General features: G+C 49.9%; 2 protein-coding genes across 7 annotated transcripts in view; both read right to left on the bottom strand.

The window, feature by feature from the left end:
* The window catches only part of Ccdc180 (coiled-coil domain containing 180), a 70,830-nt gene extending 67,612 nt beyond the window's left edge, over positions 1-3,218 (bottom strand). For all 6 annotated transcript variants that reach the window (XR_008213804.1, XM_052717507.1, XM_052717506.1 and 3 more), the window contains exon 1: positions 3,109-3,218. The gene's annotated coding sequence lies outside the window, so the exon portion shown is untranslated. The remainder of the gene's footprint in view (positions 1-3,108) is intronic.
* On the bottom strand, positions 1-25,389 carry LOC128097192 (stimulated by retinoic acid gene 6 protein-like). Its single transcript, XM_052717512.1, has 15 exons — positions 25,320-25,389; positions 23,985-24,105; positions 22,884-22,929; positions 20,368-20,496; positions 19,997-20,067; positions 18,726-18,837; positions 15,005-15,158; positions 11,359-11,434; positions 7,705-7,786; positions 7,458-7,506; positions 6,886-7,003; positions 5,540-5,659; positions 3,109-3,272; positions 1,902-2,048; positions 1-1,242 (listed from the first exon to the last, which is right to left on the bottom strand). Exons 1-15 carry the CDS (start codon positions 25,372-25,374, stop codon positions 1,094-1,096), a joined length of 1,593 nt encoding a protein of 530 aa, XP_052573472.1. The 5' UTR covers positions 25,375-25,389; the 3' UTR covers positions 1-1,093.
* Positions 25,390-26,284: the final 895 nt, after the last annotated feature.

A 26,284-nucleotide genomic window follows, 5' to 3' on the forward strand; every position in this document is an offset into this window, starting at 1 on the left:
TCGGGGTAAATGCTGAAAGATCAGAGAGACCAAGGAACAAGCCACAGCCACCTCTCACCTCACCAACTCCAAAGGAGAGAGCTCCTGTCTCCTCCCGCCTTATATTCCCGCCCAGCCATATCACTTCCTGTTTCAGTCTCCCCAGTGCTGGGATTAAAGGCATGTGCCACTACTGCCTGGCCTCTATGGCTAGCTAGTGGCTGGTTTTGCCCTCTGATCTTCAGGCAAGCTTTATTTGTTAGAGCATACACAAAATATCACCACAGGAGACCCTGCCTGCACTCAAACCATAGAGACAACCAGTCGGATCTCTCTGCCTTTGAGAGTTTAAAGTGACAGGCACAAGCTTAAAGGTGTGTGCTTTGAACAATTTTATTCTCATGATAATCCCCGGAGTGGGGGTGTTGCCCCCCTTTTGTAGATACAGATATCTGTGAATAGAGAAAGACAAAGTCATTTAGCCAGAGGTAGAAAGTGATGTGTGTGTGTGTGTTCTCCATTTTATCAGCTTCTAGAAGCAAAAATTGTCCAAGAGCCGTTGTAGAGATTCAGCTAAAAGGGACAATCCCGGCATGAGCACCAGCAGGACCAAGTGCACACAGAGCCCAGGTGCAAGCGCTCTGAGACCTTGGGTCCTCACAGCACTTGTTCAGGTTCGGGAGGGACTATCAGCCATCAGACTGCTTCTGTCCTGGGCCATTTTTTTTTTTTTTTTTTTTTTTTGGTTTTTCGAGACAGGGTTTCTCTGTGTAGCTTTGCGCCTTTCCTGGGACTCACTTGGTAGCCCAAGCTGGCCTCGAACTCACAGAGATCCGCCTGGCTCTGCCTCCCGAGTGCTGGGATTAAAGGCGTGCGCCACCACCGCCCGGCTTAGTCCTGGGCCATTTTTGAGCGTGAAGATTTGGGTAAGTGCTGGGCTCTGCGTAGGGACAATGCCCACACCTCATAGCCTGACACTCGTGTCTTTTGAATGGGTTCCACCATCTTTCAGCACCTGCACCCAATGTGCTACATGGACACCATCATCGAATGCCTCGGGCCTCCTGCTCACACAGCAGATGGCCTGGCCTTGGAGCAGAAGTTGGTGGCCCAATCAGCAATCCGAGCAGGTCGGCAGGATCTGTGCGAACTCTCGGGAACCGTGCCCCGATTTTGATTTTCTCAGCACAATGAGCCTGGGGTTGTTGACCAGTGTCTGTAGCAGGAGCCACCTCATCTGGGCCCTGGCTGAGACTCGGGGACCTAGGACAGAATCAGAGAGAGCAGGAGTGGGGGTGGGGTGCTGCCGCTGCTATTCTCAAGGACTTTTGTTACCTACAATGCAAAAGGTGTATAGGAGGCATTGGATCAGGACTCCCGGGGAATGAGAGGCAGAGGATATGAATTATCCCACAGACCTGTAGGATGTATTAGTGAGGATATCTGAGCCCTTAAGGGGCAGGAGGAACTCAGAGTACTTTCTTTTTTTTTTTTTTTTGAGCTGAGGATTGAACCCAGAGCCTTGCACTTAGCTAGGCAAGCGCTCTACCACTGAACTAAATCCCCAATCCCTCAGAGTACTTTCTATAAGCAATAGGGCAAAGTAATTAAAACTGAGCTCCATTTTCGAAATGGCATCTGCCAGTAGCCTGAGATGTACGCCGGCATCCCAAGACAATGGGATTCAGATAACTGTGCTAGCAGAACTGGGACTCAGTTCCGGAACAGGCGGGTAAGCTGATCTGCAGGACAAGGCCATGCCATTTGACTTATGGGAGCTGTGCCTCCTGAGCAGCCAGGCCTAAAGGGATGCAGAGGAGGGGGAGAAATAAGGGGGTCAGGGCCCCTTGGGGATCCCAGGGAGCCCATGGATATCCATTTTCCACTCTGAACTCAGTATAGGTTCAAACAGGAGACGCTACCTGCTGATTGGTTCAGGTACCAGTATTTCATGGTCTTCTGCAGCTTCCGATCCCTGTGGCTTGTGATCAGGATGTGGCAAAAGCTGACCAGCACAGGGTTGGTGTGATAATGGTCCACAAAGAGCATGCCAACCCATGCCTTGAAGCCTGAAACCCAGGTGAAAGCAGGTCAGGCTGGGCCACACCTCCCAGCATCGCCCAGTTGTACTTTTTATAATACAATTTCTATTCTTTATTCTTTATTATTATTATTATTAATTTTTGAAACAGTCTCCCTATGTATGCCCGGCCTGGAAGTCACTGTGTAGACCAGGTTGGCCTTGAACTCACAGAGATAGATCTGCCTGCCTCTGCCTCTCCTGTCCTGGCTAACTGCTGGTCATTTTCCTTTGCCTAGTGGTCTGAGTTCTTACAGAGAATCTACAGAGTCAGTGTGAAGATCTGGAAGGATTCCTGGAAAGGATATTCTACTCTGTGCATTTGATGGAGAACTTGAAGCTTGCAGGGGCTGAGAGCAGTCAAGAGAAAGCAGAGGAGATGTCAGCACAGATCTTAAACAGCCGAGGGAATGAGTGACCGGGCCCGGGGCTAGAAGCCCTAATTTCACTTCCTCGGAACGGCTTTGATTTTAGAGTATATTAAACCAGATACTTTCTTCACTAAATGTTCAAGTGACAACACTATTAATTCTGGGATATGTTCTCGTCTCCATTCTATTTGGAAAGTTTGAGTCCCCCTGTCCCACATCTCAGTGGCCTGTGGAATGGGCAGCGTTAAAGAACCTTGAATTCCCTTCTGACCACCAGAATACACATTTGTTATGAGTGATCACATGCACACAGGAAAGAAGAGGTCTTTCACCTGAACCTGGGGCTCACCGATTAGGCTTGGCTGTCTGTCCAGTCAGCCCTAAGGATCGTCCTGCCTGCACATCCCCAGTGCTGGGATTACAAGCAGATAACAGCTTGCATGGTTTTTTGCATATGTTCTGGGGATCAAATTCAGGTCCTCACGCTTGCACATTAAGCCCTTTAATGACCGAGCCATCTCCCCAGCCCAGAACGCATGTTTCTATTATTTGGCTTTATGACCTCTACCAGAAGACAAGTTTGAAGCCTGCGAAGGTGAGAACTCATATCCATCCAGCTTCCACAAAGGTGTAAGGCCAACTATTCCCCCAAGGAGGCCAGCAGGACCTGCCACTCACCCATGTCTGCATCCTCGTAGCCGCTCTGCATGATGGTCCTGTCAATGCGTGCAATCAGCCATGTGCCCAGGAGGCAGCTGATGAGCAGCCTGAAGAGGCAGGCACCCAGGCCCAGCAGCACGTTGTAGAAAAACAGGAAGTAGTTGAAGTTGTGGAACGCTCTCCTGCAGACAGAAGCAAGCAAGAGACAGCCCCTCAGTCAGGCAAGGTGGCCCACACAGCCTGCTCTGGCTTCATCCAGACCAGACATTAAACTCTGCAACACTGTCTCCTAAGCTACGATCTCCTGCTGGATCAAAGTGGAGCTGAGCGGCCAGCTTACAGTGCTGGAGGGATGTGGTGTCCCTGATGGGGGGTGGGGAGCACGAGCACAGGGCAGGCTGAGTGCTACTTGCCTTGTGTGACCTCAGGATACTTGCATGAGGACAAAAGCCACGGGGCTACTGAAGGCTTAAGGGTTGCAACAATGTTGCCATTCACCATTGTCACTGCCTAGGACCTGTCCCAGCCAGAGCCGGTCCTGGTCCTCCAGAGGAAAAGTCCCAAAGGACCACCTGACCACACGGTCCAGTCGCCTCAGGACCAAACTGCATCTGAATGTCACAGGCCCCTCTGACAGAGGACTTTTGGATCTTGTCACTCTGTGTGCCCACTGTGTAAGGACACTGTATGGTGGACATTTGGGGATCTCACTGTTCTCCCAGCACATGAGTTAGTGTCTTACCACTTCTATCCGTGGTGGGGTAGCTGTCAGCCATGCCAGTTCCTCCTCTCCCCTCCTCCCTGCCTCTCCCCTCCCATGTCTCTCCTCCTCTCCCTGCCTCTCCCCTCCTTCCTGCCTCTCCCCTCCTTCCTCTCTCTCCCCTCCTCCTGCCTCTCCCCTCCTTCCTGCCTCTCCTCCTCTTCCCTGCCTCTCCCTTCCTCCTGCCTCTCCTCCTCTTCCCTGCCTCTCCCCTCCTTCCTGCCTCTCCCCTCCTCCTGCCTCTCCTCCTCTTCCCTGCCTCTCCCCTCCCCCTGTGTCTTTCCTCCTCTTCCCTGCCTCTCCCCTCCTCCTCCCTCTCCCCTCCTCCCTGACTCTCCCCTCCTGACTCTCCCCTCCTGACTCTCCCCTCCTCCCTGACTCTCCCCTCCTCCCTGACCCTCCCCTCCCCCTGTCTCCCCTCCTCTCTGACTCTCCCCTCCTCCTGCCTCTCCCCTCCTCCTGCCTCTCCCCTCCTCCCTGCCTCTCCCCTCCCCCTGACTCTCCCCTTCTCTCTAATTCTCCCCTCCTCCCTGACTCTCCCCTCCTCCCTGACTCTCCCCTCCTCCCTGACTCTCCCCCCCATCCCCTCCTCCTCTTCTTTAGATCATTCAGGAATCCATGGCCCTTACCCAGGTGCCAGCCCTCTCTGGTAATCTATGAAGCTCTCAGAGGTGGTGAGTAGGGATATCCCTTTGTTGTCAATGCTAAGGTGGCCTCAATGAATGAATGAATGAATGAGGACTGCATGTATGGGGCTGTACTGTCCATATTTTAGATGTTTCATCCTTACAACACCCCTTTAAGGGATGCAAAATAACTTACAAATGGGAAAGCTAAAGTTGGCACATTTAGTGAGGACATACTTTTCCACTACAGGAAAAGGCAACTCTAGATCCCAGGTCATGCGACCCCGGAGCCTCCCCCTGTGCACAGCACTGTAGCCGCTCACAGAATTCAGAGCCCTCCAGAACCTGCGCACCACTAGGTAGAAGGTGGAAGCAACAGTGGCAGCCCTGCACACCCACCCCCTCCTCCGCCCTCACCTGTTGTGAACAGCCAGCCCTGCACACCCACCCCCTCCTCCGCCGCCCTCACCTGCTGTGAACAGCCCTGCACACCCACCCCCTCCTCCGCCTCACCTGTTGTGGACAGCCCTGCACACCCACCCCCTCCTCTGCCTCACCTGTTGTGGACAGCCAGCCCTGCACACCCACCCCCTCCTCCTCCGCCTCACCTGTTGTGAACAGCCAGCCCTGCACACCCACCTCCTCCTCCTCCGCCCTCACCTGTTGTGAACAGCCAGCCCTGCACACCCACCTCCTCCTCCTCCGCCCTCACCTGTTGTGAACAGCCAGCCCTGCACACCCACCTCCTCCTCCTCCGCCTCACCTGTTGTGAACAGCCAGCCCTGCACACCCACCTCCTCCTCCTCCGCCCTCACCTGTTGTGAACAGCCAGCCCTGCACACCCACCTCCTCCTCCTCCGCCCTCACCTGTTGTGAACAGCCAGCCCTGCACACCCACCTCCTCTTCCTCCGCCCTCACCTGTTGTGGACAGCCAGCCCTGCACACCCACCTCCTCCTCCTCCGCCCTCACCTGCTGTGAACAGCCCTGCACACCCACCTCCTCCTCCTCCGCCCTCACCTGCTGTGAACAGCCCTGCACACCCACCCCCTCCTCCGCCTCACCTGTTGTGGAGAGCCAGGGGCTTCTGCTTGTCTGCTGTGCCCAGCTTGGGCTGCAGGAAGAATCTGCCAGCGATCCACACCTGCAGGACCACGAGGCCCACGACTACAGATAGGGTGAGGCTGAAACACAGGGCAGGTCCACCCTGAGGTGGTCTAGTCTACTGTTCCAGGCCCTTCTCTGATACATAGTGAGGAGGGAGAGGGAGAGAGACAGAGATACAGAGACACAGAGAAACAGAGAGAGACAGAAACAGAGACAGGGACAGAGAGACAGAGAGAGAGAAACAAAGAGAGGGAGACAGAGGGAAGGAGAGAAAGACAGAGAAAGAAGAGACAAAGAAAGAGATAGAAACGGAGAGACAAAGAGACAGAGACAGAGAAAGAGATAGAAGGAGACAGAGGGAGGGAGAGACAGAGACACAGAGGGTGAGAGAGACACACACAGAGAGGCGGGAGGGAGAGAGAGAGAGAGAGAGAGAGAGAGAGAGAGAGAGAGAGAGAGAACCCAGAAGAGCAGCAGCAGAACAAGCCTGAGCTTTGACCCCACCCACGCCCATGCGTATGGTGCACATGAACAAAAAAAAAGACCCACAAAGGGCATGTGCCCCCCAGGGCCACATGCTGACTCTCCAGCTCCAGATCGTAGCCCATGGCTCCCCATTATGCCCCTTTTTGCTAAGGGTGGCAGTGGCGTGGCAGTCTTCAGAACAACACAGCCAAATACATGCGACCCTCTCGCGCAGAGAACGTGTGTGGGAAGCGGCCAGAGAGCGGCCAGGCTAGGCACTGCAGGGGCACGGGAGGCGCTGGGCAAACATGGAGTCAAGCCGTTCAGAGCAGCAGTCCTCGAGGGTGCCACGTGCTGAAGGGACATGGGTGGCAGTATGGTGTGGTGACTGAAGGGAGCGTGGGCTTCAGCCTGCCCTTCTCCCTGAACATAGCTCCTACCCTTCTAGAACTCGTCTCTCAGTGGCATCAAGCTCCCAGAGCTGTTATGAAGAAGAGCATGCATGTCAAGTGTGTCACTGTCTACAGAGAGGGTGTGAGGCTCCGGAAAGGGCAGGAACTTTACCCCGGGCAACATAACACATCAGATAGCTTACCCATGGTTTCTGCTCCTTCCTTCCTGCTGTCCTACCTCTTACTTATCCCCCTACAACTTATTTCCTTGTTGGAAGATGGGATTCTATGCATCATACACTTGATTGTGAAGGCCCCATGGAATGATGGGAGAGGAAGGCTTTTGAAAACATAAGATTCCCTCCCTGTGAGGGTCATCAGAAGAAGACCTTAGGCCCAGGGCTGGGACCCCAGCATCAGTAAGGAGTCATCTACTCAGCACTTACACCCCAAGGCCCAGCCCTCGCAGCATCTCCAGACCTTGGTGGTGGAGGATGGGCAGCACCAGACTGTACATGAGCATCACACCACAGAGACTCTGGACCACATGGATGATGAGGTAGCCTGGAGATGAAACAGAGGGGATCACTAGGGGTCCCTCTTGGCCCATTCCCATACTCCTCCCTGCAGGCAGACCTGACTATGCCCTCTTCCACCAGAGGCACTTGGCACATTTGCTGGCGCTGTTTCTTCTGCCTACCATGATTTCCCTATCTTCCTGCTTGCCCGGCACTCTGCCAGATGCAGTTCAAAGGTCAGCTCCCCTAGAATTCCCTAGAGTCCTGAGCTGGTGTGAGTGCCATTTCCTCCTCTGCTCCGTGGTGCCCAGCAAAGGCAGCCAGTGAGATGAGGGCAGACAGGAGATAATGTATGGTGTTTCTCCACCATTCTCCAGACTCCTCAAAGTTAGAAGCTCTGGCTGCCTCTCCAGCCTTTCCATGTCTCTCCTCACAACTGGGACTCTGTAGGTGCTCAGGGAACATGTGCTGGACTCCATGGGTCCTGGGGTGGCACTTACCCCAGAGGATGTAGGCTATTTGCCAGCCAGAGTACCTTGCAATGGCCACCTGAGGGTTAGAAGAAAAACAGGGGTCTCCATAGGATGAGAGCTCCCTTCCCTCCAAGCCTTGTACCCAGGACCCCATATCTGATCTGAGGGTCACCCATAAACCAAAGCAGGTTCTTCATGTGGCTGCATCTGGGGACTGAGGCCTGGGCTTCTCTGGGGTCCTGTCAGGTGTGGCTCAGCTCCCCTACAGACTCACCACACTCGCTGCTGAGGAGGGACTCTGGAACTTCTGAGGGAGGAAGTCCTTGTCTCCAGCCCACAGCCTCTTCATGTGCTTTCTGTGGAAGAGGAAAAGCAGGTGACACTCATGATCATGGCGCTTTCTGTAGCGTCAGAACTCAATGGAAAGGCCCGTGGAGGCCTATCGCAGTGGGTGTCAACTGTAGCTCCTGGCAAAGTGCTGATCTCTCTTCAACATCCTCAAGGTTACTACAGTTCATAAAAATAAGACATACTGACCAAGTCATGACAGCAATTGAATCTGATAGAGGAGATTATATTTGTTTTCATTCTGCTTTCTATATTTACTGTTATGGTGAATGCATATTGCTTAATAATATTGTTTAAACAGTTAACACCAGGAAGTCAGTTTTGTTGATAGCTGAACCTTATAGCAACCGAAAGACAAACCAAGGATGGGATGGATGGCGCAGCGGGTAAAAGCGTTTGCTGCAGAGCCTGATACCGGAGTTCAACCCCAGGACCCACATGGTAGGAGAGAGCCAACTCCCGCAAGCTGTCCTCCGACCTCCCCACATGCCATGGCACATGCACCCCCCCCACACACATCAGACACACACTCACGCATACAATAATAATACATTTTTTATTGTGTGTGGGGTTTTTGTTTGTTTTGAGACAGGGTCTCTACATAGCCCTAACTGTACTGGAACTCATTATGTGGACTAGAGTAGTCTAGAACTCACAGAGATCTGCTTAACTCTACCTTCTGAGTGCTGGGATTAAAGGCATGCGCCACCATGCCCAGCCCAATAATACATTTTTAAACAAAAATAATTTAAAGGGGCAACAACCCCGTATAGAATCCCGCCCCCACCACTCCATTTCCCACATCCCTGTCCAGTTCCTGGCCTATATGTGAAGACTGGGTTGGCAGTGTTCTGTTCCTAGGCCACACTCCCATTTGTGGGATTCTTTCTTTCTTTCTTTCTTTCTTTCTTTCTTTCTTTCTTTCTTTCTTTCTTTCTTTCTTTCCTTCTTTCTTTCTTTCTTTCTTTCTTTTTCTTTTCTTCCTTCCTTCCTTTCTTTTTTCACTTTGTACTCAATCTCCAGTATTTTTCCTGGCTGAATTCTACTTTTCATGATCACTAAATTGGAAATTCTTAAAATGACAGGAAAAAACGTAGCTCTCAACCCCTACTCCCAGGGAACTGAGCAGATTCTCTCCCACAGCCTTCCGGCCCTTGCCCATCACTTAGTCTCAGCCACCTGAGCACCTGAGGCACTCTCTCCCTGGAAACCCACTGCCATGCCAGCCAGAGAATCAGCCTCACAGCAGACCCAGCTTTCCTCCCTCCTGTGGATGCTGTCAGCCCTCTGTCCTTCTGTCCATCCGCATTCCTTCATGTCAGCCCCAATACCCAGAAACAAGTTTCTACTTGAAACCCTTACTGGTCATACCTGGAAGGGACTCAGAAGCACTCCCTACCAGGCAACCCACAGCCACCACACTCTCCTAAGATCCAGAGAGGATGCAGAAACCAAGGAAGGGAAACCCACCCAACAAAAACAAGACCAGATATTAACACAGAATTACCATCATCTCAAACCCAGATGCCTAGATGCCAGCATAAACACACAACCAATAACTGTTGGGGAATATTATTTTAAGGTGTGTTGCTTTTGTTTATGTTGCATTTGTTTAACTCTGTGAAACTGTGTTATTTCGCCTGTCTAAAACACCTGATGATCTAGTAAAGAACTGGCCAATAGCAAGGCAGGAGACAGGATAGGCGGGGCTGGCAGGCAGAGAGAAGAAATAGAAGGAGAAATTTGGGAGAAGAAAGATCAAGGAATGAGAGAGGAAGGAGGAGGACTTCGGGGGCCAGCCAGTCAGCTACCCAGCCACCCAGCTACATAACCAGCAACAGAGTAAGAAGGAAAGAGGTATACAGAAATAGAGAAAGACAAAAGCACCAAGGCAAAAGATAGATGGGATAATTTAAAGTTAAGAAAAGCTGGAAAGAAATAAGCCAAGCTAAGGCCGGGCATTTATAAGTAAAAATAGGCCTCCATGTGTGACTTATTTGGGAGCTGGGTAGTGGGCCCCCCAAAAGAGTAAAAAAAAAAAATCCAACAACAAATAACAGTCAGGACAATATGTCTCCACTAGAGCCCAGCAGCCCTCCTATAGTAGGCCCTGAGAGATCCAATATAGTTGAAGCACAAGACAAGGATTTCAAAGTACCTATTATAAACATGATCAAGGACTTTAAGGAGAATATGAATAAATCCATTAATGAAATTCATGAAAACCCAAACAAACAGTGGAATGAAATGAAAGAAACTGTTCAAGGCGTGAAAGTAAAAACGGAATCAATAAAGAATGACCCAAACTGATAGAAAACTGGAAATGAAAAACTGGAAAAAAAAAAATGAAAAATGTAGGAACTCGGGCTGGAGAGATGGCTCAGAGGTTAAGAGCACTGACTGCTCTTCCAGAGGTCCTGAGTTCAATTCCCAGCACCCACATGGTGGCTCACAACCATCTGTAATGAGATCTGGCGCCCTCTTCTGTATACATAATAAATAAATAAATCTTTAAAAAAAAATGTAGGAACTCAAACAGGAACCTCAGAGGCAAGCTTCTCCAACAGAATACAAGAGATGGAAGAGAGACTCTCAGGCACTGAAGACAAAATAGAAGAAATTGATACCTTGGGTCAAAGAAAAATGTTAAATCTAAAAAAATCCCAGGCATAAAACATCCAGGAAATCTGAGATACTATGAAAAGACCAAATCTACAAATAATAGGAACCGAGGAAGAAGAAACCCATGTCAAAGTCACAGAGAATATTTTCAACAAAAAAATCATTGAAGAAAATTTCCCTAATCTAAAGAAAGAAGTGCCTATCAAGATATAAGAAGTAAGCCGGGTGGCGGTGGCACTTGACTTTAATCACAGCACTGGGGAGGCAGAGCTAGGCGGATCTCTGTGAGTTCGAGGCCAGCCTGGTCTACAGAGCGAGATCCAGGACAGGCACCAAAACTACACAGAGAAACTCTGTCTCAAAAAACTAAAAAAAAAAAAAAAAAAAAGATATAAGAAGTATACAGAGACAGAGAAAGAGAGACACAAAGAGCGAGCATGAGCATGTGTCCTCGTCCTGCATTGCTGTTCTTGAGGTAGATGCTCCCAGGCCTCTTGACCCCACTCTGATGATTCCTTGAGCTGAGTGTACCTGCTGGGAGGCTGGTGTTATCAACCCTTAACAGCGGAACAGATCTGACATCCAACAATGAGAATGCACAAGAAACACGCAGGTCTCTGGGTATCAGGAGGACTTGCCCCTCTGCTCAATGCTTGAGCATGTCATTTAATCTTGTTGAGTCTCAGCTTCATCAACTGTAAACGCTGAGAGGAAAATACTCAGCTCCTAAGGTTGGGGTGAAGTTGGGATGAGGACTCTAATAGTAGATCATTATAGATGTCCAGCCTGTTAAGCTTATATTCTTCTCAACAAAAGGTGCATTTGACCATACCTGACCCTTATATTCACTTCTTAGTGCCACACTAAGCCATGCAGGTACTGGTCAGAAATTCTGGGTAAAGAATGTCATGCATACTTTTGGCTGAAGTCCTACAAATGACTCCTAGAATTTTCTTACCTGTAACAGGCCAAAATGTGGAAGAGGTAGCTGATGCACGTGAGGGAGGCAGGGAAAATGGTCACCACCCAGGCTCCTGAAATATGAAGGGTAACATGAGAGGGCTTGGAAAACGCACCTGCAGTGGACTTGCAGAGGGCAGATCCTCATCAGAAAGGTGTGGGCAAAACTATTACACTCTCCTTCACCTCATTCTCTGTGGGCGAGCCCGGGCTCGGTTTAGCCACACACACACCCCGTATAGTTGACTGCCTGCATGGTCTTTCTGAAACCTTTGATACTAATATGTTCCAACTACATTCAATTAAGGTTGGGAGAAGTATGTGTTGTTCTGCTATCAACAGTAGGCCCCATCCAGGAAAATGCAGTAATAGCTGACTTCTAATTGCAACTTTTGGAAAGGGGATAGAGTGGGAGTACATTGGTCCCAAGAATAGCTGGGATCAACAGGTTGTAGCATCCACCTTCCATAGGGTTTTGTTATTTATGCTCTGTCTTGGTTACTTTTCAGTTGCTGTAACAAAATACCCTGGCAAATGCTGTTTAAGGAAGGGAGGGTTTTCCTGGTTTACAGTTCTAAGGTAAGGTCAGGCTGGGGGAGTTACAGTAACAGGAGCTTGAGGCAGCCGGTCATATAGCATTTGCTGCCGGGAAGCAGAGGGAGGAGAGTGACCCCTGAGGGCACCAGGCACACAGGGCACACATGTACCTAAAGTAATAATAGATAAATCTTAATTTTTTTTAAAAAAAAATGGGTGCTGCTAAAATGAAAGTATAATGTGCTCTTTGAGTGTGGAGCTCAAGGACTCACCATACTGAACATAAATCTGCATTAAAGATTCATTCACGGGCCACAATAAAACACAGCAATATGAAAGGATGGGTTGTTGCCTGAGTGTTCACTTATAAGGTGACTTTCTGTGACCACAGAGCTATAAAAAAGTAATTCATACCAAAGATGGCCCCTTCTGGCTCTGATGTTCTCCCAGCTCAATCTTAATGGGAAGAAAATCACTTGCCACAGGTGTCTCATGACTTAAGGGACTGTGGTGTTTGAATGAGGCTGTCCCCCATAGGGTCAGACGTTGGAATACTTTGGTCCCCAGTTGGTGGCGCTGTTTGGGAAAGTTGAGGAGATGAGGCATTGGAGGAGTATCACTGTCGCCGACTTTCAGAGTTTAGAGACTCTTGTTTGCGATTCAAGATGGGAACTCCCAATGTCTCAGTTCTGCTCCAGCCACCGTCCCTACTCGATACCTTCCTGCCACAATGGACTCTTACCCTTCTGGAACCATAGCCCCATGAAGCCCTCTATAAGTTGCCTTGGTCATGGTGGTTTTTTTTTTTTTTTTTTTTTGGTTTTTTGAGACAGGGTTTCTCTGTGTAGCTTTGCGCCTTTCCTGGGACTCACTTGGTAGTCCAGGCTGGCCTCGAACTCTCAGAGATCCTCCTGGCTCTGCCTCCCGAGTGCTGGGATTAAAGGCGTGCGCCACCACCGCCTGGCTGGTCATGGTGTTTTATCACTTCGATAGAAAGGGAACTAATACAGGGATATTTGGTGGGTTAGGATCATAAAACATCAGCGCCATAAAATCTTTTGGGAACCATTATGTTGTCTAAGTCCCATTTTACAGATGAGACCAGGCTGCATGTGTGCATGTGTGAGTGAGCAAGCGAGCACACACACCCAGAGTACAACTTTCAGGAGTTGGTTGCATGGACATGTGCATGTGTAGGGGAGGGCAGAGGTCAACCTTGAATATTGTTCCTCAGGAATTGCCCACATTGGTTTTATTGTTGTTGTTTGAGGCAGGATCTCTCACAGGGACCTAGAGCTTGGGCTGGCTGACCAGCAAGCCCTAGGGATCTCCCTGTCTCCATGTCCCGAGTCCTAGGATTACAAGCACATTCCATCATGTCCGTTTTGTGCGTGGGAACTCAGATTGTCCTGCTTGCACAGTAAGCACACTACTCACTGTGGTGGCTGGAATAAGAATGGCCCCCATAGGCTCATATGTTTGAATGCTCAGTCATCAGGGAGTGACACTACTTGGGAGGGATTAGGAGGTATGACCTTGGAGTAGACAAGGCCTTGTTGGAGGAAGTGTGTCACTGTGGAGGTGGACTTTGAGGTTTCAAAAGCCCAAGCCAGGCCCAGTATCTCTCTCTTCCTGCTGCCTGTGAATCCAGATGTAGATTGCTCAGCTACTTCTCCAGCACCATGTCTGCCTGTATGCCTCCATGCTTCCTGCCATGATGTTAATGAACTAGACCTCTGAAACTGTAAGCCAGCCCCAATTAATTGCTTTCCTTTATGCGTTGCCATGATCATGGTGTCTCTTCACAGCAATAAAACTTTGATTAAGACAGTCATTAGTCATCTCTCAGGCACAGGCATTTATCCAGACATCTTGTCCATGGTTTTTTTCTCATCTAGAAGATAGTGGACATGTCCTCTCTCCAAGGAAGGTGGACATATCGTTAGGATATGCTGTTTTCTGGGAAAACCTCTGTCATAAAGTACCTTTCCTGTGACAGGGTCTCAAATAGACAGTCCCCCAAAGGAAGACACACAAATGTCCAGTATATATATAGAAAAAAATGAGAAAATGTTCATTATTCATCTTCAGGGGGTGCCAATTAAAAACACAATGAAAAATCACTTCACAGCTGTTGAGATCATGGTAGGGAGGCATGGCAGCAGGCAGGCATGGTGGCTGTAGCGGCCACTGAGTGCTCACATCTTCAATAACCAGCAGGAAGAAGAGAACAACCAGAACTTTGCAGTGGATCTTTACACTCTCAGAGTCCTCCTCCATCAAGGCCACACCTCCTAGGCTTTCTGAAACCTGAGCACCAGCTGGGAACCAAATGTTCATATAAAGGAGCTTATGAGGGATTGTCATTCGAACCAGCACAGCACGTCTGCGGAGGTTGTCTTGATCGCACTCATTGAGGTAGGAAGATCTGCCCACTGTGGGTAGCACCATTCCCAGGTCCCGGACTGTTTAAATGGAGAAAGGGAGAAGAGCACAGAACACACTTGCCTCGCTCTGACTCCTGACAGGGGGTATGATGTGACCCACTGCTTCAAGCTCCTGCCCTTGGATTTCCGTGTGGGACAGACTGTGCCTTGAACTGTGAGCCAGAATAAATCTCTCCCTTAGGTGACTTTTGTAAGAGTCGTTTATCACCACAATGGGAAAGGAAACTAAAACAACTTCTTAAAATGAGAAATGTCTAAGGTAGTGGTTCCCATCCTTCCTAACGCTGTGACCCTTTAATACGGTTTCTCATGTTGTGGTGATCCCCAAACATAAAAGTATTTTCATCGCTACTTCATAACTGTAAGTTTGCTACTGTTAGGAATCATAATGTAAATCTCTGTGTTTTCCAATGGTCTTAGGCGACCCCTATGAAAGGGTTGTTCAACCCCTAAGGGTCATGACCCACAGGTTGAGAACCTCTGTTTTATGGGGCACATGCAGTTCAACCCCAAATGGTTTTTAATAAAATGAACTGTCTTGAGCCCTCTGTCCTTAGTCAACCCAGGAAGGCACAGGTCAACTCTAACACAAAAGAAATCCAGGCACCCTGGTCAGGCAATTTCAATGTTACATGGATGGTGGGGAGTGGATGGCTTTACCTTTCGAGACGCTGATCAGTTCTTTCACCTGTAGGATGACGGGGGTCAAGGTCCCTGTCTCATTCATGTGGCTGAGGTAGCTCTGCAGCCTGTCTTCAAATATATCCAGCTCGTCTCTCACAAGTAGAAACACACAGAACTCCATGACGATGAACTGGGAATGCAGAGCACAGGCATCAAAGTCTCCCGAGACCAGCTCAGTGTGGGAACAAACAGATTTCTTGGGGGCCTGAGGCCAGCCTCTTGCAGGCAGCCAGAACTCTTAAAAATGACCACGCACAAAGCTTGTCTTTCACACATAATGACTAAAAGAGCACTTGAAAGATAATGGAATCCCATGACGGAGGGGTGACCCTAGGGGCAAGACCAGCCACATCTCCATGGCTCCCTTCACTAATGTAAACTGGAGAGGGTAGTCCACGTGACAGCAACCCTTGCCCACTGTCCTGTCTGCCCACCACCACACTGTTGCTTCTCTGGTTCCCGCCACCTTCTTTCTCCACCAACCAAATCTTGCTTGATTTTCAGAGTGGAGTGCAAGCCGGGTGGTGGTGGCACACGCCTTTAATCCCAGCACTCGGGAGGCAGAGGCAGGCAGATCTCTGAGAGTTCGAGGCCAGCCTGGTCTATAGAGTGAGATCCAGGACAACTAGGACTGTTACACAGAGAAACCCTGTCTCAAACAGAAGAAAGAAAAAAGAAAAAAAGAAAAGAGTGGAGTGCAAATGTCACCATCATCAGGCAGTTTCTTAGTCCAGAATAACTCACTGAACTTCAGAACACTGTCACCAGGTCCTTTTCTCTCCTTCCATGCCTTACTCCTTCTCTTGGACCCACAGCTTCTCCTGGACTAGGACTATGCTGAGTCGTCGCTCTGCCCTCTCCTAGCTCTTAACACAGTGCTTACTATACAGTAGATGCTCAATAAATTCTTAAGACACACCATAACACCAAGCCAAGTGAGTTATTCAACGCTGTGGAGAGCTCCAGTTGTCCTTTTAAACCCATCCTCTGGAGAGTGGGGAGATGGCTCAGAGGATGAGGGCTTGCAGAGCAAGCATGAAGGACCTGAGTTTGATCCCCAGCACCCCCATACAAAGTCCAGCGTGGTGGATGTGCTTTTAACCCCAGAGCTGGGGAGGCAGAGAAAGGCAGATCCCAGGAGTGCAGTGACACACCCCTGCCCCAGCCGAGCCTAATCAGTGATCTCCAGGTCCCAACGGGAGACCCTGTCTCAAAAAAACAAGGTTGAGGGGGTGCCTTGGGAGATGGCTCAGGGGATAAAGCACTTGTAATAAAATCATGAGGATCAGAGTTCAGATCCCCAGCATCCATATAAAAGCCTGGTGGGCATGGCGGCCGCCTGTAATCACGTTGCTAGGGAGTAGAGCCAGAGGATTCCCACAACGAACTGGCTAGCTAGAGTACCGACGTTGCCGAACTCTGGGTTTAGGAAAAGACCCCGCCTAATGAAAGAAATGGAGATAACTGAGGAAGACACCTGATTCAACCTCTGGCCTCCACATGTACAAGCACGTGCGCACACACACACACACACACACACACACACACACACACACACAACCATGTATCCCACACACATATACACAAATGCAAAAGAAAAAAAATGACTCTGAGGAGCAACACCCAAGATTGATCTTTGGGCTCCATACATGTAGACACACACACACACACACACACACACACACACACACACACACACACACGCATTTATACAAACAAGTACAGTAAATTAATTAATTTAAAAAGTCTTTAAGCCTTCTGGACTGATTTCCCAGCCCCCTATGTCAGGTGTGGCACACGACCCCATGTGGACAGTGGAAGAGAAGCAGAAGAGACAGACGGTTCTTCTACACCTTGTTCAGAAAAACCTTCTACAAGCATCTTGCCATTTTCCCTCCATGCTGCTAACTAGGTGGCCTTGAGGTCCTAGGTATGGGGCGGCACATGATAGAAGATTTGGGGTGCCTTAAAGATTGCAAGGAAGAGATCTGCCTCCCCTACCTGCACATGCCCTCAGCACTGGGGTGGGGGTGGGGAGGACAAACATGTATAGTGACAAGTCACTGGCATTTGAAAGGTGTGCTTTGAATGTAATTGAACCCATAGCTCATAGGGAGTGGCACTATTAGGAGGTGTGGCCTTGTTGGAAGAAGTATGACCCTGTTGGAAGAATTCTGAATTCTGTCTGAATTCACTGCCTATTGCCTGCAGATCAAGATGTAGAACTCTTAGCTCCTTCTCTAGCACCATGTCTGCTGCATGTTGCCATGCTTCCTGCCATGATGACAATGGACTGAACTTTTTAAACTGTAAGCCAGCCCCAATTAAATGTTTTCTTTTATAAGAGTTGCCATGGTCATGGTGTCTCTTTACAGCAATAGGAACCCTAACTAAGATAAAAGGCATCGGAACTTCGGTATAACCTAATTAATGCACTCCCTTAAAACTTTAACCACAGATTTACTCTAAAGAAACACCATCCCCCTGCCTTAAAAACAAGCGAAGATAACTAGGCTTTACTGTCTGCACTCTGCACATTACAGCTGCCTTTGACTCAGCCATTGGACTTCCAACGACTTAGACCATGACCAGCGTTTTGATTTTATAGCTGATAAAATACTGAAGGGAGAATTACATCAACATTGAAAACATTTTCTTGAGAAAAAAAGCAAATGAACGATATTTCAGTCTTGATCCATAGGGTAAACCAATTCTACTTGTCCACTTTCATCTTTAATTTACTGAAATTATTTTTGTGAGAATTAATTACCTGCTGGGCAGTGGTGGTGCACGACTTTAAACTCAGCACTCAGGAGGCAGAGGCAGGCGGATCTCTGAGTTTGAGGCCAGTCTGGTCTACAGGGTGAGTTCCAGGACAGCCAGGGCCACATAGAGAAATCCTGTCTCAGAGAAAACAAAAACAAAAACAAAGAGAGAGATAACCAATTACTTTATATTTAAATGACTTAATTCTTCACAGTATAACTTACTATCTATAATTGTACATTTTCTTTGGAGATAATTTCTATCAACTTTCCTGGGTCAATTTTGCAAATTAAATAATATCAACCATATTTTTCCTTATCAACTGTTAGTCAATGCTAATTTTTTTAGCAACTCTTTTTATATTTTAATGATTTATTTTATCTTTCTGTACATTGGTGTTTTGCCTGCATGTGTGTCTGTGTGAGGGTGTCGCATCCTTTGGAACTGGAGCTACAGACAGCTGTGAGCTGCCATGTGGGTGCTGGGAATTGAACCTGAGTCCTCTGGAAGAGCAGCTGGTGCTCTTAACCACTGAGCCATCTCTCCAGCCCCATCAATGCTAAATTTTACCACATGGATTTTTTTTTTAGACGTAGTCTCACTATGAAGCCCTGGTTAGCCTGGAATCATACAGAATAATTAACCTTGAACTAAGAGATCCACCTGTCTCTGTCTCCCGTGTGCTGGGATCAAAGGTGCAAGCCACCACCAGTTTTATTTGTCCTGGATGACTGTCCTGTGACTGTCACCGTCGGGGTGAAGGGTCCTTGCAGGTAAAATGGTAGGCTGAAGCATTGTACCTCCTCAACTCACCACATTCTATTCTGACCCAAACTTCAGGCACAGGCTGCTTGTCCCAAAGACTGGGTGACCGCAGCCCGGATACTTCTCTGTTTACAGAACAGGAAAGGATTTCCATGGAGCTACTTACAAGGTACAGGCAGATGAATGCCAGCACGAGGGTCCCAATCATCCTGCTGGGGAACTGGAAACAGGGGTCCCACTCATACACCCTGGCTTGAAACCAAGACTTTTCTCCTTCTCTGTGAATGAACGGACACCAGAAAAGGAACTCTGGGAGTTTCCACCACTTCTCACCTTCCCTTGTCCTTAAGGACAAAGAATGGAGGGATTTTTTTTCCAGGGCGGGGGGTGTCGGGGTCGGGAGGCAACACACAGAAACCCCAACTTCTCTTGCAGCTTGAGGCTCTGACTAGGTTCTGGTCACCCTGCGTGTGACATGGGACTTAGGGGAGACTTCCCAGGTGGAACTAACACAGACACAAGCCCCTTTTGCTTGGTCTTGTTTTCTTCTGCCCTGGGAAATACAGACTAGTGGCTGGTCCAGGCTGGCGCTTCAGCAACCACACTGGACCATGAGACAACACTGAGGAGGAGAAGTCCACACTAAGATGCTGGAACAGAAACACAGGTGGCTTGTGGGCCGACATCATGGGCAGTGTGGGGCCACTATGGACTGCTCACCTCCAGAGTTCTCATATGTGAGAAAATAATACATCTGGGTTTTGTTAATGCCAGTATTATTTCAAATATTTTGATACAGGTCTCCAAAGCTAATTCTCATTACAGTAGGAACTTGGACGCTGTGTGACCTGGGACAAGATACATCCCATCTCTGGGATCTCCCCAGTATGAACGGTGGCTGAGGCAGAGGTGGGCTGGAGGACTATCTCAGAAGCTCTGGTGAGAAGCTGATTACCCCCACCCTGGATCTTACTTGTTAAGTGAGGCTGTCACTACTCCCTGTCCCAAGAAGTGAGACAAGAAACATGTAACTCAGGCTCGCCAATCTCTGTAGGCCAATCACCTAGACACAGCAATTATTTTTCAGCTGGAATTTGATCCAGTGGGATATACTCAAATGACTTATTTTTAAAAATGGAAAGTGAAATGTCTCTTTCCTCTTGGAGACTGTAGTGCAGAGGAACTACCCAGTGTGAGGCCCAGACAGTTAAGAGCACAGTTGGAGCTCTAGGAAGACGCAGTTCTGAGGTCGTCTCTTAAGGGCCCTGGTCCAGTTGGCTTGACCCATTCCCTCTCGTCTTTTGAGAGGCCTGGGCCTCCCATTTCCCTCCCTGATTTTGTCCACTTTGGGTTGGTTCCTGCTATCTCCACAATCCCAGGGTCTGTCCGGTGGGCCGGGCTCGAACCGCAGGGGTGAAGGGGCAGAGCAGCACTTACTGCGGGCGGGGCTTTCTCAGGAGCCGCTTCACATGCTCTGCCTGGTGGGCCTCCAACACGGACTTCTCTTCCTGTGAGGAAGGAGGGGATGTGCTGGCTCACAGGTACTTGCTAGGGTTTGGCCTCTTAAGGGGTCATTGCCATGGAGGCCAGGATTTAGATTCAAGCTTTGTCATCCCAGCACCTGGCATCCCTCGGGGCAGGTTTCAACTTTGTCAGGCTCCAGCTTTCCCTGATAGGTCAGAGGTCTGGCCCTTCTCAACTCTCCTAGCCCAGGCTGGGCCAGCCACTGCTCTGAGAAGCTGTCTCCCTCACCAGAGAGGCTGTGCAGAAGCAGTAACAGAGCCCCCCTCCCCCTCTTGGGAACTCACTGCCTGTGGCTCCAGGCCCAGGTGGGTTGGCAGAGCTTTAAGGAACATGTACAGGAAGCGACCAAGCAGGAAACCCAGGCACAGCAGTGAGGGCCAGTAGAAAATGAGGGTCTCGAACCTTCCTAGAAACTGCAACAGAAACAGAGGTGGGGTGGGGGATTAGCAAGCTGTAGTGAGGTAAGGCTGGGGCTACATCTATGAAGACATGGTCAGGACTGTCTGTCCAGAGGCTCCCGCCAGGATCCACCTTCCCTGAACAACTAAAGCAGTGACCAATCCTTGCTCTACATCGTCAGCCAATCACTGACTGTGCCCTCTCTACCACATAGCTGACCAATCCCTCTTCGCTTTCCCTACATGGTCAGCCAATCTCTGACTGCCCCCCCCTTCCTGCCATATAGCTGACCAATCCCTCCTCTCTGCCCCTACATGATCAGCCAATCCCTGCTCCCCCTCCCTACATGATCAGCCAATCCCTGCTCCCCCTCCCTACATGGTCAGCCAATCCCTGCTCCCCCTCCCTACATGATCAGCCAATCCCTGCTCCCCCTCCCTACATGATCAGCCAATCCCTGCTCCCCCTCCCTACATGGTCAGCCAATCCCTGCTCCCCCTCCCTACATGGTCAGCCAATCCCTGCTCCCCCTCCCTACATGGTCAGCCAATCCCTGCTCCCCCTCCCTACATGGTCAGCCAATCCCTGCTCCCCCTACATGGTCAGAAGAAAAATAGATTTGGAGTCCAGCAACCCCCGATGGAAAACCTTGAGCCCTTTTAGTTCATGAAAACAGCTTGTTTTGTTTGTTTTAATCTAAGAAAGCAAATGTCCCTTTTGGTAAACGGAGACTGGAATACAGGGGTGAGGAGGTAGATGGAAGGAAGAAAGGGGGTGGGGAAGGGAGAAATAGAACAGAGAGAGATGAAAGAAGGGAGCGGGGACGGCAGTGGAGATTGAAAGGGAAGAGGGAGGTGGAGAGCAACAGGTTTCTCAGGGGAGTGCTTTCAACCTTTTTAAAATGCCTTTTTTTTAAAAAAAAAAGCTGCTTTCAAACGCTAGTGGGACTCAGCTTTCACAATGTACTGGTTGGTTTCATGTTTTGTCACATTCTGGGGGCCTAGTTCCTCCAGGGAACTGGGGTTTGGTGCTGTGATGTAAGGGTACGGGATAGAGCGGCCCTGAGATGGAGGTGTCAGAGTTTCCTTCTTCTCCAGTCCACGCTGGCTTGCCGTGACCACAGCCAGCATTTTCCTGTTTCTCCTCTGTGTCTGTATGGCCCTCCTTGGACATTGGAACTTAGCACATGGCAGCTCAGAATGAAAGACTCTGAATTAGAAGATCCTACCCTCTCCCTAAGCAGCCCTAAACATTTGGAACTTCAAACACACCTCTGGGAGACTGAGAGGTCAAGAAGAGGCCAAAGGAAGGCTGTGACCCAGAATCCAGGCCCTGCAGTCAGTGGTAAAGAAGTATCCCTGGGTTTGCCAGGTGTGCCCAGGCCCGAGAAGAGATGTGGAGGGAATGCCCAGCCGCTCGGTCTCACTTTTCTAATAGGCTCTGCGCCTCACGTCTCTTTATCACAAGCATCTAATAGTTACTGTTAAATCCTGGGAAGGGTGTAAGGCCTGGGTTCTAGGTCCAGATAAACTCCCTGACTCCCCCAGACAGGAAAGAAGCCACTTGCTGATGGTGTAAGCCTTTACTTTGGGGAAACCTGCAGAGAGGAGGCTTCATCAGGGCCCACTGTCTGCTTACAAGCTGGGATAATTAGGGCAGAAAGGGCAGGACCAAGGAAGGAGGTTAAAACGCATCTGGCTTTGGCCCCAAGTTGGCCATTGCTAGGGGTAACCAGTGAGTGGTCAGTTAAAGAGTGTCCACAGATGACAAGCACCTTTCCTGGCTGGCCATTCCTGCGGTCCACGGGACAGGGAAGGTAAAAATCTAGAGAAATGCCTTCAATTACTGCTAGAAACCAAGTGCACCCAGAATTGACACAGTGTAACCAAACGGAGCTTTTGCAGAACAGGGTGGACTGGCTAATAGCATCCTCTTCAGTTTGCTCCTTTTCTGGGTTTGGAAAACCAGCTTGCAACTTTCACTAACTCTGGGAAGGGCAACAGGTGGTCCTGCTGGAAAACTTCCCCTGTCTGATTCTTTGATTTTACAGCGAGAGAAGCTGGGACCGAGTGGGGTGGAGAGGGGCCTTGACATTGGCTGGGCCCGGCCTCAGCTCCCAGCTCTGCTGACGCCTGTGACTTACTCGGCAAAGTTGGCATAGTCTCTTCACCTCTAAAGTAGGTTTGATGAGCTGCCTTGAGGACCGAATGAGACAGCGTCTGCCGGTGACCAGAGGGGCAGTGAATGAAAGGCACTACACAAACAGCCAGGGGAGTAATACCCACTCCCCTCCCCCACAGGTGGGGAAAACGAAGCCCAGGGAAGGCTTGTCTGAGCTCACAGAGCTGGGTGGCCCTGAGGTGGTGACTGAACATCCTGAGTGAGGTCAGCAGGGACTTACCTGCCCATGGGGACACTGTGAGATCTGAAGAATGGTGAGCACAAACCTGCAGGACAGAAGCAGGTTAGGGTCGGCTTCCGTCCCAGCACAACCCAGAGCAGCCTGGTGAACACAGCCCACATCTTGCCTGCTATCCCTGGGAGGGCCATGTTTGTGCCTAGCTGAGCACTGCACTTGCTGGGCCTGCCCTAATGGGGGGCACATCTTGGAGTCCTTGTGGACCAAGGAGGAAGACAGAAGTGTTCTTCTCCCTCTCTAGCATTCAAGGAAGCGGAAGTCCAAGGCCAGCAAGGGATTTACCCAAGCCGCTTACAGACACATGGAGCCAGGGCAAGGTCTTTGGTCTCCTGGCTGTGACTAAGGCTCTTGCTGAATGGAGGATTAGGTGGGTGGGTGGGGGAAGGGGAGCAAGGGATGAGTCTCAGAGACTTAGGAGTGGGACTGTTCCAAGGCAGGTTGCTCAGTTGACAGAAGTTCTCTGGTGCCAGCTCTGCATAAGTATGTAGGGCTGAATGAGCCAAGTATCGACCCAGGTGGGAGAACGGTGCCCCACCCAGGAAAAGGAACCCAGAGGCCCAGGAACCAGAGTATAGAGTCCATGAGGCTCTTTCTTGCTCTCTCCCTGGCTTGCTGTGGAACATAAAGAATGGTTGTTGAGTGACTAAATGGAGAGGTAATGGGCTATAGGTGTGACTGAAGATGTGTGCTGGACATCCTTAGGGCCTGGAGAAGGAGGAAGAAGAGGCCAAGCCAGGATGGCCCTGAATGTCAAGCAGAGACACGACAACTTTCTCTAGGAGAAGCCATGGACATGGGCTCCGCCGTCTCTATGACGACCACTGTCAGTTTCCTTAATTCCTGACGTCTAGGAATATTCTAATCACGAACATCCTCCTAGGATGCACACAGGGTCCTGGACAGACCTTCAGGAGCCTCGGAAGTACCCCCAAGAAGAAGCAACAATGGGGGATTGGGCAAGTCACCTCTGTCCACTCTGGGCCTTGTTGCTCTCCACAAAGAATCCCATACCATCTCTGTCCCCCTGCCTAGATTTCAGCCATGGCCAAAATGGCCAGAAGAAGGCCAGCAGAGTCATCTTACCAGGTCAGGGAGTAGCTGAAGCCCAGAATGGAGCTGACCAGCCGGAACTCTGAGGACAGGCAGGCAAAGAAGGGGAAGTAAGACAGGCCGACTTCCATGCCCCCCAGGAGAAGCACGAAGGCTGTAACAGATGAGACCGAGATGCTGTGGGCTCCTCTGCTTTCTACTCAGAGGTAGCCAGGAGAGCTGTGGTGTTCCATTCTGAGCTCAAGTCAGGGCCTCAAGACCTAAAGAGCCGACTGGAAGAGCTCTAGGCCATGGCAGAGGAATGCAGCAGTATCCTTCATTCAGCCACAGCCCCTTCCTGCTCTCCTCCCCAGGGCTGGTGCCAGCTGACCATGGAGATGAATACTGGAGTCTTTACATGTGAGTAGCCAGGTAAAGCCACAGAGACAAGCCAGCCAGCAAACCAAATCATCTATGAGGATAGCACCCAAGTGGATCATGGGGGCCCACACAGACATGTTGTGTGTACTGGACAGCACTTGCAGGAAGGTGGTGGTCACACTGGTCCACCTACTGTACACACTAGGGAGCACTCTCTATGGAAGTGATGGTCACATTGGCCCCACCACTGGCTAGCTCTGAGATGGACTGACGGCATCTGGGAAAGGCCCAGTCACCCAAGATGACCCTTACTATACGTCAGCTTTGAGATGCCCCTGGGCCGGGCACTGCCTGGCAGAAATGGCCAGGGTTCTTGCTTTGAGATACTGGCAGTACAATGGGGAAGGCTGGCGGGAGTCTGAAATGAGCTGCAACAGAGGCACATTCATCCTGCCGCAGGGACACAGACAAGGAAGCCATTGACGCCCCATCCCCAGGAGGCAAAGAATGGAGCAGCCTCCCTAGAGGGGTTGACGGGGCTCCAGCAGTGCACAGAAGGAGTTTGTACAGTGGAGAGATGGTCCTGGAATTGTACGAGAGCTCACCAAACCTGTAGGTCAGAGTAGCTCCTTTAAATAAGGCATGGAACCTGGGGAGAGAGGCCTCGGGCCAGCGGCCAAAGAAGCATGCACCATTCCTGGAGGAGGAGCCCCAGAAACTGCTGCTGTTAGAAGGCAACAGCCCCGGGGACTGGCTGAGGAAGAGGAGGAAGATTCTACTTCCTGTGCCTTTGCTGTTTGTCTAAAGCACCCCTCAGTGTAACTGGGGAGAAGCCCCCCCAGGCAAGCTGGGAAGCATTGTGGGCTACTACGCATTGACTTCGGGCAAGTAATAGGCTAAGAAGAATGTGGCTGCTCACAGAATTTATCCCTCCACACCACCCCCATGGCCTCTGAGAGCAAGTACGTCCAGGTGACATTCACAGGATGTGTGAGGCAGTCCTGGTACCTTGGGCCCACTGTGGGACCTTCAGGGGCTGGTAGCCTTCTGAGAACAGGAACATGACCTTATTGGCTGTGGCCCCAAAGGCAACTCCATAGGACCATCGGTTGCTGAAAGTCCCCACGAAGTCCAGAGGCCTGTAGACGACAGAAACGATGTGTGAGTCTCTGGAGTACCTTGAAAGCAGCCATCCCACCAGTTGGAGGGATTGTGGGAGAGGGAGCTGCTCATTGCAACCAAGGTCTGGAGCTAAGCACAGATTCGGGGCTCTAAAGCGAGGAAGACACAGTTCTTCCCAGAGGACCTCCAAATCTAGTAGGGATGGAGCAAGGATGCTGGGAGCCATGACACCTAGCAAAACGGAACAAGTGTTTATTAGATACAGACAGTGTGACTTGAATGCCAAAACAAGGAGCATGTCTCATCAGAATCAGGGAGACTGTTAGGCACCCAGACACAGCCTATGAAGACTCTCTGATATCTCTGATGAAGGTCTGGGTATCATTGGCTAAGCTAGTACCATGTAAAGGAAAGGGCTAAAACTATGCCACTTCAAAATATGCCACTTTGGCATATGGGATATTTTGAATTAAAGACACTTGACCAAAAAATGAGAGTTAAAAGACTGTAGGGGCTGGAGAAATGGCTCAGCACTTAAAAGCAACGGTTGCTCTTCCAGAGGGTCCTGGTTTCATTCCCAACACCCATAGGATGGCTCACAACCATCTATAAATCCCAGTCCTAGATTATGCAAAGCCCCTTCCAGCTTCCATGAGCATTGCATGTACATAGTATGCAGACATACATGCAGGCAGAACACCCATACATATAAAATAAAAATTAAGGTTAAAAAAAAAAATCTTTAGGGGAAAAACCATACACAGAAAACGGAACGAGGGGCCAGAGAGCAGACTCCACAGTAGAGTGCATACCACTCTTGTGGAGGAGCTGAGTTTGACCCCTAGTACCCT

The sequence above is a fragment of the Peromyscus californicus genome, unplaced genomic scaffold (assembly GCF_007827085.1).
Source record: "Peromyscus californicus insignis strain IS unplaced genomic scaffold, ASM782708v3 Scaffold_5__1_contigs__length_169319896, whole genome shotgun sequence".
In the NCBI taxonomy this organism is placed as follows: Eukaryota; Metazoa; Chordata; class Mammalia; order Rodentia; family Cricetidae; genus Peromyscus; species Peromyscus californicus.

What these genes read in the sequence shown, in the direction of transcription:
- LOC128097192 (XM_052717512.1), bottom strand. Translation starts at nt 25,374, where the DNA reads ATGTTCCTGTTCTCAGAAGGCTACCAGCCCCTGAAGGTCCCACAGTGG. An exon ending in ACTGATCAGCGTCTCGAAAG is followed by an intron (nt 11,435 to 15,004) that starts GTAAAGCCATCC and finishes TTCATATTTCAG; the next exon opens with GAGCCTGGGTGGTGACCATT. An exon ending in CACATTTTGGCCTGTTACAG is followed by an intron (nt 7,787 to 11,358) that starts GTAAGAAAATTC and finishes CCTCTTCCACAG; the next exon opens with AAAGCACATGAAGAGGCTGT.